The sequence below is a fragment of the Phodopus roborovskii genome, unplaced genomic scaffold, assembly GCF_943737965.1.
Source record: "Phodopus roborovskii unplaced genomic scaffold, PHOROB, whole genome shotgun sequence".
Lineage (NCBI taxonomy): Eukaryota > Metazoa > Chordata > Mammalia > Rodentia > Cricetidae > Phodopus > Phodopus roborovskii.
Genome location: NW_026126407.1, coordinates 27,070,493 through 27,087,229, shown reverse-complemented (window position 1 = coordinate 27,087,229; position 16,737 = coordinate 27,070,493). Strand labels below are relative to the sequence as shown.

Here is a 16,737-nt window from a genome sequence, read left to right as displayed (position 1 = left end):
ACCCTTCCCTTCATGGCAGGCCAGGTGGGAAGAAGGTGGAGGGAGATGTGGGGCCTCTTGGCACAGATGGCTTCTGGTGGGTAGGAAGAACCGCATAGAACCCTGGCTCTCTGGACAGCGAGGTGGAGCGGGCACTTGCAGGCAGGGAACGGATGGCATCTCTAGGATCAGGGCAGGCTGATAGGCAGTCAGTGTAGGTGGTGGTGTGTCTGCAGGGCTTGTGCATGTGATGGGGGTTTATAAACAGCCACAGAGTCACTCTCTGGAACCCAGAGGGTAACTTTACCAAAATATTGAGCCCCTTCTGAACCTGTTTTCACAATGTGCAAAAAAGAAACCAAGCCCAGACTCAGCATGGCAGCCTCTATAGGTTCCAACATAGATTTCTGTCCAGGACATGCAGCCTTCCCGCCACAGGAGCCCTTTGTCCGCACACTGACTTCTGCTCTGGCTACTCAAAGAACAGAGGCAAGCCATACCATAGCTTCCCGTAAAATGCAGGAGACCTAAGTCCCCCAGTGCTAGGAAGGGCAAACTGTGGCAAGGACACTGGTGACAGCACCCAGTCCCAAACTGATGAGACTCAAATCCCACTGGAGTGTTGGTCCCACCACTGTTACTCTCTGGACCTCTGTGTTCCAGTCCCCCACATAGAGAACAGCCCACCAATGACATCAGACCAACCAGGGTTGTGAGCAATCCTCCTTCCAGGCATCTCCTGTAGGCCTGAGTCCTGGATGTATGTGTAGACCATGTCTCCCTTGCATGTATGCACTGCAGGCCACCTCTCTAAACAGACGCTTCCAAATGATGTTTTGAACTTTTAGTTTTATTCTTACTTATGTGATGGCTGGAATTTCTCTGATTTTGTGGGATAAGGCAGTTCATCCTGCCCATAGTTCGTTGTGGAATCCAGGCCAAGTACCATAAAAGCTTCACCCTCAGGAGCAGCACAGGTCAAGGGCAGGGCAGAGATGAAGCTAAAGTCTAGAATGTTCACATTGGTCTTCTGCCAACTTCCCTGGTTTGAGCAGAGATGCCCCAGTCATAGTTGCATTCAGCTGGGCTCACTGGTGCCAGTATGGTGAGCGAGCATGGGAAAGCCCAGAATGCATTTGGAGAATAGCCAAAAAGTTCAGTTTGGCTCCATCTAAGTGGAAGCAGTAGGAGATGAAGTGTTAGTGGCCCTTGAATGCCAGGCAGGGGAGGGCAAATAGCCTATGAGAGTCTCCTGGAAAAACACTGCCATCTTCTAGAAAAACGAGGTCTTGCCTGGAAGCCTCTAGGGGGTGGGGGCAAGATGGAGAGAAAAGGGTAGATTTGGAGGGACATGGGATGGCTTGTCTATAACTGTAAAGATGAGAACATGTAATGGGATATGGGCTCGTGCATCCATTCTTCAAACGGCCCCTTTGCTAGGCTGGCCAGCAGCCCCATGTGTCTGCAACCTAAGGCAGACACCACATGGCACTGCAGCCAAGAACTAATTTGCCATGGGTCAAGATGTGGAGATTTCCAAACTGACAGATGGTGGAGGGGTCTTGGGAGAGGGAGCGGGAAGCATTTTTCTTCCTGAGACTTGTCCTTGGACAAAACATACATTACGGGGTTTTCTTTCTAAAAGATAAATGAAAGAGGCTGGCCAAGACATGGAGAGAGAGAGAGAGAGAGAAAGAGAGAGAGAGAGAGAGAGAGAGAGAGAGAGAGAGAGAGAGAGAGAGAGAGAGAGAGAGAGATCCCCATGCTAGGAAAAGGAATTCCTCACATCCTGACACTTGTTTAGTACTTTGCTGACATACACTTTGCCTCACTTAAGCAGGTTTTGGCGAAGATTCTGTGGCATATTCAAAAATGGCCACACTGACTCTCAGGTCTCCCCACCCCAATCCCTCCCTGACCAGGAGATCTGTCCCCCACCAGGACAGCAGGTGGGCCCAGGAGACTAGGTACTCCAAGTATACATGCTTCTGCCTAGGGAAGGAAAGTCACTTCCAGCAAACAAAGAATGCATGTTTATTTAATTCACAATAATTGATGTATGCTATAGTTCCCAGTGGTACCACTCCTGATATCAGAGCCAGATCTCTTTGTCATGGGGACTTTTGTGTGCCTCCTAAAATGCTCAGCAGCATCCCTGGCCTTCACTCAGCAGATGCCAACAGGAAACTGCCTTCTCCCCTTGCCACCTCCATTGAAACAAGCAAAACTATTTCCAGGAAGCACCCAAGGTCTCCTGAGGACTAGAATAATGGTGATGTGAGAGCCATGGATATAGACTGAAGGGTCCTGCCACATCTCCCTACCCTCCATTCCACTTCCCTATGTCTCCAAACTTCTGTCCAGCTGTAAAGCTCCAGGGACTGGTATAGTGGTACTGGCCTTTTCAGGCAGGAGGATGAAGAGTTCAAGGCCAACCTGAAGTATACTGGTGAGTACCAGTCCTCAAGCCTCCAGACCCTTGCTCTTCACATTCTCCCAGGGATCTCATTGGATCCTGTTTAAAATATCACTTGAACATGGATGTATTTCAAGGTCACATCCTGGCCGGGACCACCTCTCCCCTGAGCCCTAGACCTAGATCACACTGCTCACTCCTCAGTCCACCTAGCACAGTTAAAAACAGGGTCCTCTGTTTCACCTTCAGGGGCTTCTCTCTCTGTCATTCAACAAATACAGCCAGCACCTGCCTAGGATTTCAGCTCAAATCTTTTCTTCCTATCCATCTCCCCATCTCATCCATCTCATCCATCATCATTCAGTTATTCCGCCTCCAGCAGGTGACCCAAATAATCTGCTGTTCAATAGCTCATGGTCTAGGCAAAGCCCTTGGCACCACAACACCAGCCTCCTGTCATCTCTCTGTCCCCTCCACATAAACAATGAGCATTGTCCCTTCTCCCTTCCTGACAGAGCCTCCTCATGGCAGGCTCCCCAGGCCAGCCCTCTTGCCTTGGTGTCTTTAGAAATGATGGCATGGCACAAATGTGGTGACAGAGAAGTTTGAGGGGGCATCAGTGGGGGCTGGAGAGGAAGAGTTCTTTCTTCTTTAGGCTCATGCACCCTCTCCACCAGCTCATACTGTAGGACTTAAATCTGTACCAGTGAAATCATGGAGCCTGCAGGGTTCAGAGATGGCGTGCTGAGGGTGCTGGAGGGCCCGTGATTCCCTGATACCAAGGGATTAACCTGCCCAACAAACTGCCACCAGGGTGTTCTGTTAACACAGCTGGGGATTTCTCCTGCCATGCACATTTGTCTTCAATGTCTGCCTCCTGCCTGATGTCCTCCTAAAATGAAATCTAAGCTCCTTCCTGTCACCACAAGGCCAGGCCTGCTCTGGTCCCCTCCTGTTGCTGGGGTTGCTAGGTTTCAAAGCCTGTCTCTAGTAGCCCCCCCCCCAAGTAATCTAGAGACAAATGAGGGCTGGAAAGATAGCTCAGTCAGTAAAGTGCTTGCCAAACAAGTCTGAGGACCTGAGTTCAGTGCCCAGAACACACATAAAAAGACAGGCATGGTGAATGAACCCAAGTTTTTTGTTTGTTGGTTTGTTTGTTATTTTTTAAAAAAGCCTGTTGTGATGATACGGCCCTGTAATCCCACACTAGACTATTTGGCAAGTCCCAAGCCAATGAGATACCCTGTCTCTGTAAACAAGATGAATGAATGGCTCCTAAAGAACACACACACACACACACACACACACACACACTTTAAAACAAACTTTAAAAACTAAATAAATAAATGAGAGAGTTGGCAGAAGCTCCGAGGGCCTGGAGCCCCTCAGCTGGTGTTCATGGGCAATGTGGGGAGCTGGCATCAGATGCAAGTACAAACTGCTCTCCAAAACGGACTGCTGATGCCTATTTACAAAATTCAACCATGACTGAGCATCCTCTGGAGGGTAATTAACCAGAAAGCATGTTATGTTTATTCATGACCTTTCCCACCATGGCTTGTCCCATTTGCATGCATGAAGCATGCCTGGGCCTTGGGGTAGAGGTCAAGTGAGAGGAGTTAGGGCCAGGAAATGTGAGGGGAGAGGGAGCCCCTGCTGCGTAGTCTGACCCCAGGACACATAGAGAAAGGGACTTGGACCATAGAGATATCTTTTCTCCTAGGTGATGGCTTGCAGAAGGCTGCCACTGATAAAATCCTTTCAACACTTATTCACCCAGGAAGCAAAGAGAGCTTCATTTCACCAAGAATCTTCATTTCGAGCTGATGCTTAGGAAGGTATTGAGGGCTATCAGCTAAGCCAGCAGGGTCTGTAGGCTAAGGCAGGGGAGGGGGTGGAAGGTCTCCATCCTGGAGTTCCCCTCCTCATCTGCCTTGCCTCAAGGAGCAGGTGGGAACACAGGTACCCCTTCTTGGCCCCTCATCCAAGTTGATACTGAGCCCAGTCCTGTCCCCTGAACCACTGAGGTGCTTCCTGCCTTGGTCTCTGTGTGTTCCCAAATCTTCTCCTCTCCCTACAGAAGTCCCTTAGCCACACAACTACCAGAGTAATGTTTTAGCACACACAAAACATCAGGCCAGGTCCCTCCCTGGCTTAAAAACCTCCCTACAGGGCTGGGGAGATAGCTCAGTGGACAGAGTGTTTGCTGCACAAGCATAAAGTAAGGACTGGAGTTCCAGGCCCCCAGAATCCAGACCCCCTGAAATGCCAGGTGGGAGTAGAAGCTGGCCTGTACTTCCAGTCTCTGCAGGTAGAACGGGGGATTCCCCAGAACATGTTCTCTAGCAAGACTAGCCAAATCAGTGAGCTGTGGGATAAATCGAAAGACCCTGCCTCAGTGGTTAGGGTAGAAGAGCAATTGATAAGATTTCCAGCACCAACCTCAAGACTCCACATGCATGCACACACATGCACACCACACATGCATGTGCATACATGCATGCACACACATGCACACCACACATGCAAAAATGGGAAAAGGAAAAAAATATTAACTTCCCATCACTTTAAAGCTACTAGTCCTTACCTCGACTCTACTCCATCCTATCACTTCCTGTCCACCCACAAGGTGTCACATGTCTCTGCCTTGGTCCCTGTCAGCCACACTGGTCTTCCCTTAGTTCCCATAGTGCTTAGTTCCCCTCCTGCCTTGGGAAGTTTGCCTGAACTCTCTCCTCTAAAGCATCCTTCTAGGCATAAAGATAGCTCAGCTGGTGGAGTGTTAGGCTAACATATACAAAGTCCTACGTTTTATCTCAAGCTCTGCATAATCAGTGCATTGTCCTGCATACCTGTTATCCTAGCATTCACTGGGGCTATAGACAGGAGGATCACAAGTTCTAGTTCAAGGGCTGGCAAGGTGCATCAGTGGTTAAAGGCACTACACGCTAAGCCTGATGACCTGAGTTGGATACCTGAGACCCATAGGATGGAAGGAGGGAACCAACTCCTGCAAGTTATCCTCTGTCCTATACACACACACTCAGAGGAAGGGAGGGAAGGAGGAGGGGAGAGGTGGGGGAGGGAAGGAGGGAGGGAGGGAGAGAAAATAAATGTGAAAAAAATCACCAAAAAAAAAAAAAATTCAGGGTCATTCTCAACTACATAGCAAGTTCTGGGCCAGCTTGGGAAATCTAAGACACTGAAGACAAAAAAATATCCTTCCCCTAATCTCCTCGCCTTTCAAGTCTCAGGTCTCTGTGTAACTACAGTTGATCCAGAATCCTTCCACCAAGTCAGGGAAGGCAAGAGATCCCTCCTGTGTTCTCCTTCCTCGTCTTGCTCTTTGTATGCATTATGCGTGTTACCCCATTGTCATCTGCATGCCTCCCCATCCCCTCTGAGATGTCCTCCATAGGCAGGGACTCTGTGACAGTGTGAGGTAGATCACCTGAGCGGGAAGATGCTCAGAGGCTTCCTGACCTGAGGCTGGCTCTCCCAAATCCTGCTGTTCCTTCAGTAGAAGTACATTAACTTGTATCCCATTTTCTGAGGGGGTGTGATAGGTAATTACAACACCATCTGCTATAGAAACCTCAAAATCTCAGTAGTGCGCCACAGTGAGGATGAGTTCACCACCCTCATCAAGTCTGATGGGGTCGGGCAGCTCGCCTCAAATAGAGAAGAGGAGGCTATGGCCCTCACTCCCACAAATGCTTGACCACAGGGTCCCTGAAGGAAGAGGAGGGGGAGAATGGATAATGACTTCATTAATCAGGGTTCTCCAGATAAACAAACCAACAGGACATGGAGGTATCAATAGAGACAGAGATAGCAATTGAAACAATACAAGAAACTGGTCCACACAGTTCTGGAAGTTGACCTGTCCACTCTGTTGGCAGCAGGCTAGGGACCCAGGAGACCTAGAAGGACTGATGGTAAGCAACTTATTCTGAAAGTCAGGAGTTTCACCATCCAGGAAGGGTCAGTTCATGAATTATTTGTCTTGTTTCTATGACAACACACCCTGACAAAGGTGAGGGAAGGAAGGGTTATTTTGGCTCAAAGTTCCAGGGTACATGGCAGTGGGAGCCAGAGGCAGCTCATCAAGTTGCATCTACAATGAGCAAGAATGAAGGCTGCATCCGGCTTGCTTCCTTTTCTAGGCAGCCTGAGACCCCAGCCCAAGGAGTAGTGCCTCCTGTACTCACAGGTTCCCACCCCAGTTAAACTAAATAATCCCTCAGACACGCCCAGAGGCTGGTCTCCAGGTGAATCTAGACCCTGTCTAGTTGGCCAGTCAGTATTAACTATCACAGCCAACATCCTACCTCAATGGTCAAGCAGGAAGAGGCCTCTCTTATTTATTGTGTTTATTCCTCTTAGGCCCTTAATGGACTGGCTAAAGCCCATCCACATTATAAAGAGCAACCTGCTTTACTCTATCTACAGATTTGTGTCTCTCCTCCAGAAACATCTCTACACAGACAGAATAATGATTGAACAAATATCTGGCCATCCCATAACCTGATTAAATGAGCATACCAAATAAGCCCCCACAGTGAAGCTGAGGATGTGGCCGGGCATGGTCCCTACCCCCACCTCCCATAAATCATATACCCTCCTGACTCTGGGAGGAATGGTGGGGTGAATACTCAGGAACTGGGAAAGGACACACAATAGCCTTAACTGGGGCTGGCCGGGGGGAGAGGGCATAGAAACTTTCTGTTCCTCCCTCTAGTAATCTGTCCAGAGTTCTGCACCCAGCCTTAGTGATGCAGAGTGACTTCTGAAATGCAGAGTACATGGCATATTATTACAGAAGATACATTTTAATGTCCCTTTCCCCCAGTGTCACCAAGCAATAGGAAGGTAATGTTCTTCCTTTTGCCGATATCATCTTTTAGGCAGAGCTGAGGATTAAGCACAGGGCCTTGTTGCCTATATGAAATAGGTATCCTAACAGAGTTACATGCTAGCTTAGCCTTCCATACATAACTTGAACAAAGGTATTTCCATCCTCCTCAGGAGTAGATAGGCAAGGCGTGGGAGACCTATAGACTGAACTATCTCATTGAGGCATTCCCACACAGAGACAGGAAAGGAGGGAGGGAGGAAAGGAGAGAGGGAAGGAGGGAGGGAGGGAGGGAGAGAGAGAGGGAGAGAGAGAAGGAGGGAGAGAGGGTTAGCAGGTCACATACCCTGCTAACCAAGAAACCCTGAACTTCCTACCTCAATTCTGATCCCTTGCTCCCTTCTGTGGCCTCTGCTGCCTGCCACACTGCAACAGCCCACAACACCCTGGGACAGGGACATTGAAGCCTAAGCACATGGCTTCCCCAGTCACAATGATATTCAGCTTTCTGAGAAACCCAAATGGTTTATTGCCTAGAGGAAGTAAATAGAGCTCCAAACTCAGAGAGACTCCCAGTCAACTCTGCCTCCGTGTATCAACCCATCCTGCACGCAAAGAGAACCTACAGAAGTCTGAGGCAAAAAGAAAGCAGGGCAAGGATCTACCTTCTGCACTGAGCACACTGGGGGTGGGGGCAGAGGGAAGCAGGCTCGGCAGGAGCCAAGGAGCTTACCCTGTATCCACAGACAGGCCCGTCTATCCCCTCCCTGTTCAAGACCCATACTCTCTGCTACTATGAGCTCCAGGTTGGCAGGCACTGGGCCTGTTTTGCTCGCTAGTACCTTTCCCACCATGTCTTGGCAGGTAGTAGGTGTTCAGTAAATAATAGCTGAATGAGCAGGAATTCTTCACCTGCATAAAATTACTTATTCAGACACTTCTATGTGCCCAGCATTGTATTAAGTACTGAGGATACACAGGAAATAAAACAGGCCTGGTCTCTGTCTGTGTGCATCTCATAAAGAGGTTTGTTTACACTGGAGACCACACCTTGACAACAGAACTGTAATAAAGAGTGAAGCAACGCCAACCCATGTAAGTCAACTGAAAATGTAAATTACCTATGACTCTGTGGGTAATTAACTAATAAGTGTATTGCCAACGCCAAATTGAGGCAAGCACGAGGGACAGGGACAACAGCAGAAAAATTGAAACTGATTATGCATAAGGAACCAGTATGCTTCGAAGTGCCCTCTTGTGTGGATCTGGAGCAAACCACCTACTTAGGCTGGCTGCACATTGGTACTCAAAGCCTATGTCAAGATGACATGCTCTAAAATAACCCAGCCCCAGCCCCATGCCTGCGAGGTTTCAACAGGTGCTTGAAAGGAGCCCAGCATGACAATTCTGTGATGGAGAGAACAGAGGGAAAAAAGGGTATACAAGCCAGCCAGGTCCAATCCCCAATACAGCAAATGCACGCACAGGTGCACATGTGCGTGCATGCACTCGTGTGCGTGCGCGCGCGCGCGCGCGCGCGCACACACACACACACACACACACACAGACAGACACAGTCAGACAGGCATACAGACACACAGGTATAGAGGCAGGCAGGCAGAGAACGCCAAACACTATCCCTGGGCAGAGCCCAAGCAGCTCTATTCTATAAACTCCAGCTGAAATCACAAGGTCTAGGATGTCACCAGTCTCATTTGGTATGGAGACCTTGAATACACAATCAATACTTAACATCTTCACATTGTGCCCATCACAGGGGTGACACCAGAGTTTGTCACACAGTGGCCACACCCACCTCCTTTAGTGACACATGTCACTAAAGAGTGAAGAGTACATTCATCCCAAGGAAAGGGCATGTGATCAGAGGTTGCCCCTAGAAACCAAAGTCTTAGCACCTGGCCTCGACTCTCCAGCAGGGCACTGTAATCCTTCAACAGGGTTATTCTGATGCTCTTGCATCCTTCAAAGCCCCCAAATACTGAGGTAGTGGCTGAGGAAATGGCTAAGAAGTGTGTCAAGCACTTTCCACACAAGTATGAGAACCTGAGTTCAGATCCCCAGAACCCACATAAAAACAGACACAGTAGTACACATCTGTAATCCCAATTCTCCATTGACAAGACAAGTAGAGACAAGAGAATCCCCAGATGCTGTGGCCAGCAACTCTGCTGTATACAGTGATGAACAATGAGAGAAACCCTGTCTCACACAAGTAGAATGCAAGAACCAACACCTGAGGTTGTCCCCTGACCTTCACACACATGCCATGGGATGAGTGCATGCCCATGCTCACACACAGCAACACACACACACACACACACACACACACACACACACACACACCAGGGTAAAACATAGATGCATGGGTGTGCAGGCAGGCTGAACTTTTGACAAAAGCGGCCTTTGAAACATGGCATTATGTCCAGGCCAGCCATTAAATGCATTCTGACATAAGAAAACTAACACCAACTTAGTGAGAATTGGAAAATTTTAATTTCTCTGCCTGGGGAATGCCAGAGTCCTGTTTGAGTGTGTGCTGATGCGTTTGTGAGCATCCTGCTGAGTTCAAATCCACAGGGAAAGAAAGGCAAACTGTTGTGAAGACAGATTCAGCTCTCCAGCAGCTAAAATCGTATGGCCTGCTTTCCAGGAAGTGGGGAGGTTATCCTGACACGAGGGTCTCTTGGTTCTTATCTTGAAGGAAATAATTCAGTCAAGAGACAGAGTCAGTTTAAGCTGAAGTTTAGTTAGCTAAGACACTCCAAAGAGAGATAGTAAGATAGATTGCCTCAAGATGAGGCAGCTGCCAAGTGGGTCTGTATTGTGAATTTTTACATCTTTTTTATTTTTAATTATGTGTATACATGTGTATACACGTGTGTGTATACACATACATATGTGCTCACACACACACATGCACATGCACCCACAGAATCCAGAAGTATTGGATCCCCTGGAGCTGTAGTTACAGGCAGAGGTAAGTCACCTGATACAAGTGCTTTCACTGGAATTCAGGTCCTCTGCGGGAGCAATACATGTTCTTAACCACTGGGCCATCTCTCCAGTCCTGTACTGTAAATTTTAAAGATACTTTAATGGGTATTTATGGGGTAGGTGGCATATTCATGGTAGACACTCACTTTTCAAATGGCTTCCCTTTCAAATCATGATGGATTGGATTTCCCTTTTAGGGAATTTCCTCCCATGATCCTCTGGGGAAGCCAACAAACAGGAATGTGGTGGTTTCAATGAGATGTTCCCCATAGTCTCAGCACTTGAACATTTGGTGCCCAATGGTGCTGCTTGCGAGGTTCAGGTGCAGCCTTGTTGAAAGAAGCTTCGCCAGAAGAGCACTTTGAGTTTGCAAAGGCTCTCACCATTTCCAGTGCTCTGCTTTGTGCTTGCAATTCAGTATGTGAGCCCTCAGCTCTCAGCTCCTGCCACCATGCCTGTCATTTGCTGCCGTGTCTCCCTGCCATGACAGACTTTGGAACCCTAAGAACAAATAAGCTCTTTCTTCTGTAAGTTACTGTGGCCAGGGTGTTTTACTCACAGCAATAGAAAAGTCACTGATACAGGCGGTATATAAACCACCATGCAAATGATACAGTAATGTGGATCCTTTGCGAATGGAGGCCCTGTATTAGTGTACATGTAGGAAGATGCTTGTGGTACAGTGGGGACAGCTATAGCTTAAATGATATTTAACCACAGGGTCAATCTGAACACCTCATCTACTCCTCAAATACCCAGTTTCTACCTGCTTAAGGAAGACCTCTGGGTTTCTCAAGAACTCCCTTCTCTCCAACATCTGTGGAGGCAGGAAGGTGGAGGCCAGTGCCTGCCACACTGTTTTAGTTAGGTTTTTATTGCTGTGAAGAGACACCATCACCACAGCAACTCTTATAAAGGAACACATTTAATTGTGGTGGCTCGCTTACAGTGCAGAGGTTCAGTCCATCATGGCAGGAAGCATGGCAGTGTGTGGGCAGATGTGGTGCTGGCCACATCTCCACCAGAAGGCAGCAGGAAATCAATTGACACACTGGGGGGTATCCTGAGTATATGAAACCTCAGAGGCCGCCCCCACGGCCACATACCTCCTCCAACAAGGCCATACCTACTCCAATAAAGTACCTAATAGTGGACTCCCTATGAGATCATGGAATTATGGGGGCCAATTACATTCAAACTACCCACAAACACAGTGTCTACAAAACCAAGGTATGCTACCACTCTGGGGCAGAAGAGTAGAAAGAGGCCTAGGCCTCAGCCCAACTATTATGTGCCAGGCACCGTGCTAGTCAGCAAGCAGCACCACAGCTACAGGACAAGCCACGCAGCCAGTGCCCCTTGAAGTTCTATTGGAGCTGACCACCCTTGCTGAAAGGAGCTCACTTGTGCAGAAATGACACAGTATAAGTCCTAACTCCTCATACAGGGAGAGGCAAGAGGAAGCCCATGTATGCCAGAAGGTCTGACCCACAGCAAGATAGTTGCCCAGCCCTGAGGACACCGACTCCCTTATGTCCTTAAAATCCTTCAACACCCAGCAGCTTTCCAATGCAGTTCTCATAGCAGTGCATCCGTGTCCCTGTAGACACAGAGCACTGCTCTGGCCTCCATAGACATGTACATAAGTGTATGCACTCTCATGTGCACATGTGCGGTGCGGACACACACACAGAGGGAGAGAGAGAGAAAGAGAGAGAGAGTTTTAAATCCAAGGACTTAGAAACTAGCTAGAGCATAATGTCCGAGACAGAGTGGATACAGAATCAGGGACTCTTCTCCATCTGATAGCTTTATTCTGGAAGCGACAATAGAGATCTACAGGAAGAAGGGACATTGGTGGTTACATTAGAGATATATTAGTAACCTTTCTCATTACTGTGGTGAAATGCCTGACAACTTAAGAGAGGAAGGTTCGTTATGATTCACAAGCCAATGGGATCATTCCATCAGGTTGGGGAAAGTGTGGTTTCAGTCAGGGAAGCTATAGTGGCAGGAACAGGAAGTTAGCTGAAGATAGCAGAGTTAACAGGAAGTGGGGCCGGGCTATGAAGCCTGAAGTTCCTTCCTGGCCACCCACTTCCTGCACCTCCTAAAGCCTATGGGGAACATTTCCCATTGAAACCTCAATAAGATCAAATCGTGTTGGGAGCCAGTAATTAGGAGGAGAGGCATCCCGAGGGGTGTCCGTGAGAGGCATGGCAATCCCTGGTGCTTCCTCTTGAGACACCTCTTAAACAGCAACCAAATGAGCAAAGAGCAGAGGCAGATAACAACAGGGGCAAGGCAGGCACAGCGGGCAGCTCCTGCAGCATGCAGGGGCTCTGCGGGGATATCCACCCAGAATTATCTACTCAGAGCAGTAGACTCTTAACAGTTTAGAGGTGACGGTTAACCTTCGTTGTCCACTTAACTGGTTTTAAACACGCCTCTGAGTATGTCTGTAGGAATGTTTCCAAGGATGGTTGCCTGGGGAGGGATGTAGTGGCTATTTCTCTGTTGCTCTGATAAAACACCATGGCCAAAAACAACTTCTAGAAGAAAGAGTTTGTTTGATAGGGAGACACAACAGAGAGCTGGAGTCCATTGTGGTGGGGAGGCGCGACAGTGAGCTGAGCACTGTCATCTTCAAATGCCAGCATAAAGTAGAGGGAGAGCAAACTGAAAGCAAGGAAGGCAGGCTCTGTGATCTTAAATCCCATCCCTAGTAATGAACCTGCAGCAAGGCTGCACCACCTAAAACTCCCCAAAGAGGACTACCAACTGAGAGCCACCACACAGGAAGAGCCACTCTGATTGTGGGTGCCACCACCCCATAGGCTTGGGTCCCCAAGTGAATGGAGAGGAAGAACAGAAGCTGGACACCAGCATTTCTGTCTGTGTGTCCTGCTGCTCACTCTCCTACCACCATGCTCTCCCCAGTGTGACTTATTAAAATTATTTCCCCTTATTAAACCACATGCCAAATTAAGCCCTCCCTACCTTAGGCAGTTTCTTGTCTGGTATTTAACAAGGAGTGTGAGACCCTGGGGCTCCTGGCCACATCTTTCATTTTATTGACATCTACATTGAAGTCTAAGGATAGGAAGGGACCTGCCCAAGGCTGCTCCACTTTTCAGAAACTGAGCCAGGTTCGGAGGTAAGGGTCCTATCCTGCCTGTCCAGATGACCCCAGTCTGCATGATTCATCCCAGACTGCTAGCTTGCTTGGTCTTCCCACTTAGCCTGGAAGCAGGGAAAGCTTGCTGAACAGTAAATAAAGAAACAAGGGTGGGAGAAGAAGGCTCAGTAACCATAAATCTCTTTAGAATTTTAAAAGGAGCTGGGGAATATTGACACGAATTAAATCCAATAAAACATTCATTTAATTAAACTTTAAATGATCCAAATATTTGCTGTTTGGTTAATATTTGTGTAGCTGACAGGAGCAGAATTACGATGGTTCTGTGGGTACTCACGCATTCTAATTTTGCATGAGTTTTTCCTGCACAGAGTGTATGTCTTCATACATACAAATGATAGGGAACTCAACCGAGAAAGGTACATCACCCAGCTGTCCCGGCCACCCAAGCCAGGAGGGTCACAGAAGGCTGCAACTGCCCTGGCCCCAGTATGTTTGCCTTGTTTGTATTGCCCCTACATTCCAGGCTCTAGCAGACCTTTTGTGAAAATTGTGACCTTGGGAGTTCCGTGGAGGAGGGGATCCTACAGTTCTCGTTGGTATCCTATCCTACGTGAACGCCTGCACTTGGAGCCTAGAACTCTAATCCATCAGATTGCCCATCTCTCATCTACTTTGCACTGCCCCTGCTTTCAGATTCCCCGGTCCCTCCTATCTTGGAAGTCAGTGGCTCCCAAGCCTCACTCAATTGTGGAGTTGTCTAGGATTCCCACAGTCCTCACAAAAGTCTGCAGCAGCCCAAGAAGAGGAGAGGCACTGTGTGTTAATTACCTAGGAAGCAGCATAGCCTCTCTTAGCTGCCTAGTTCCACCCAGCAGGATCTCCAAGCTACTCCCGTCTGCCGTGCAACCCATCCAAGCTGAGCCTCCCACAACCTATCCTCATCACTACCATCCCTTCAAGTTCTGGTCTGATTCACAGTATGTGAGGAGCAGACTGCTGGGGGGGGGTGTATAGCATCTTTCAGAGACCCTCAGGATCCCTCCCTCTACATTTCTGGAAGGCACCCTTCTTATTCCCACAAGAGGAGCAGTCCACTGATCTTGCTTCCAGAGCACAGTGGTCATCCAGAGAGGAAGCTCTCCTTTCCTCAACTGAGAGCACTGATTCTGAACCCTGAGGGCCCAGAGTGTGGTGGAAGCTAAACAGTTTCAGTCAACTCTCTCTGTGTGTGTGTGTGTGTGTGTGTGTGTGTGTGTGTGTGTGTGTGTGTGTGTGCCCATCTTCCCTTCCCTCCCTTCCTCACCCTCTCCCTCACACCCCCATCACACCCTCCCCTTCCTCTGACTCCCCTGATTCTTGGTCTTGCTACACCATCTGCACCTCTTTTTCCTGCCCTGAGCAATAGCACTCTTGGCCCAGAGGTGGGAGGGCAGCAGGCGGACCATGATTTAAGAGAGAATTTGAAATGCACGGCTATAATGTTTGTGAAATATTACACTGGCTGCGTCCACATCCATCACTCAGTGCTTATCTTTCCTCACGCTGGCTCCTTCTCTCGAGTCACATTTTTCCTCTGTGTGACTGCCCCTCCCCACAGGCCTCTTGGCTCTTGGGCTCCTTTATTTCCATTTCCTCCGTTGTTCATCCATCCATCCAACAAGTACTGAGGAGACGCCTCATATACAGCTTGTTCATCGTCACAAGCCCAGGGCAGGGCCACTATGTGTCTAGGAAGGGACTTGCCTGCTGCAGATTTGACCTTAGGCTCCTGCTTCCAACTCCCGCCCTGAAGCACTGTACCTGTGCCTCTCTTCTCTCCTGTTCCCCTCCCCCCACGTCCTGGCAAAAGAGCATCCAGATGCACAGCCCGAGGTGGTGCCACTCCAGCACCCAGCTCCTAGCATCCCATGGAGCTTAGCTCCCAGATTGACGCTTTGCTTCAGCCTCTTTGGAGGGCATACCCATCAGGGCCACCTATGTCCCAGTACAATGGCATAGTGAGATAGTGTAGCACCATGCAACTTTCACAGCACCTTAGACTACATACAGATACACCCACCCTTGAAGCCAACCCACCTCCCCAGCTCCTGAGTGGACATAGAGGAAGAGCAGGGGGCCACCCATCCCGTTCCCCCACACACACACACTCCAGCCCAGTCCCATGTTTGCACTGAACAGCCTGGGTTTGATTGATTTTTCATAAATCGTGAGGATCTCAGAAAGCCTGGGGGTGGTGTGGAAATATCTTAGATCCTTCTATGTTGGCCTAAAGAATGACCAGGCTCCATGCCAGCTGGCAAGTGTAAATGGAAGGACTCATAATTTGGCTAGCCTGAAGTATACTTCAAATAATTGATGATGATGATGATGATGATGATGATGATAATGATGATGATGAAAGGCCATAGTGCATGGCCACAGGACAGAAATACAAATCCAAGCTCAATGAATCTTCAGACAGAAACAGACCTTCAAAGGTCAGCCAGTTCCTGCTCCAGACCACAGACAGTTCAACCTTTAAGCTACCCCCAGATGGACGACATAGCTGTCGACTCGCCAACAGACCTTGACCACAGGCAGCAAGTTCCAACTTCATTAAACCAGAGTGCTTCAAGCAGCATACCCCACAGGCAGCTCTGTGGTCTCTGCTGGGTGGGGCTCATGGGGCCTGGCAACTGGTGTTCTCAACTCGACTCACAGACCCATGGCCCAGATGTCTCCCCTCACCTTAGCTGAGGCTCCTGACTGGTTTTGACTCAGAGAGCCTTTCAGACATTTGACATCATTGTAAGTCATCATGCAGCAAAGGTGTCTACCTGTGCACTTTGTTAGCACAGTATAAACCATTATTTGGCCTTGAGTGAATCCATGACTGTTCACCTAGAATTGAGATCTGGCCCCTGAGTCTGCTTCACCTCTCTCTCGTCTCCCTCTACAGAGGTGATTCAGCTGAGCCTTGCCCCTGAGGACAAAGTCAGTGTGACCACAGTGACTGTGGGGCTGAGCACAGTGCTGACCTGTGCTATTCGTGGAGACCTGAGGCCACCAATCATCTGGAAGCGCAATGGGCTCACTCTGAGCTTCCTGGGCCTGGAAGACATCAATGTAAGTCACCCCAGCACTCATTCTGAATGCAAGGGATGTCCTGGGAATGCCAACATGCAGGACACCATGTAGCAGAGGGCTTCCATTTAACAGGTCCATGGTCAGCCTGCATCCAAGTCCCTGCATGTACAGAGGACAAGATGGATGGCAGTCATTAACCTGATAGTTATATCCAATCAAAGGAGAGGAGTTACTAATCGGCAGGCACATAGCCAGGGCAGGTAG

General features: G+C 48.8%; 1 protein-coding gene across 1 annotated transcript in view; it reads left to right on the top strand.

The window, feature by feature from the left end:
- Fstl4 (follistatin like 4) overlaps nt 1-16,737 on the top strand; it is a 397,613-nt gene that overhangs the window by 328,976 nt on the left and 51,900 nt on the right. The window contains exon 7 of the mRNA XM_051180724.1: nt 16,346-16,512. Coding sequence (XP_051036681.1) covers nt 16,346-16,512 — 167 coding nt within the window. The remainder of the gene's footprint in view (nt 1-16,345; nt 16,513-16,737) is intronic.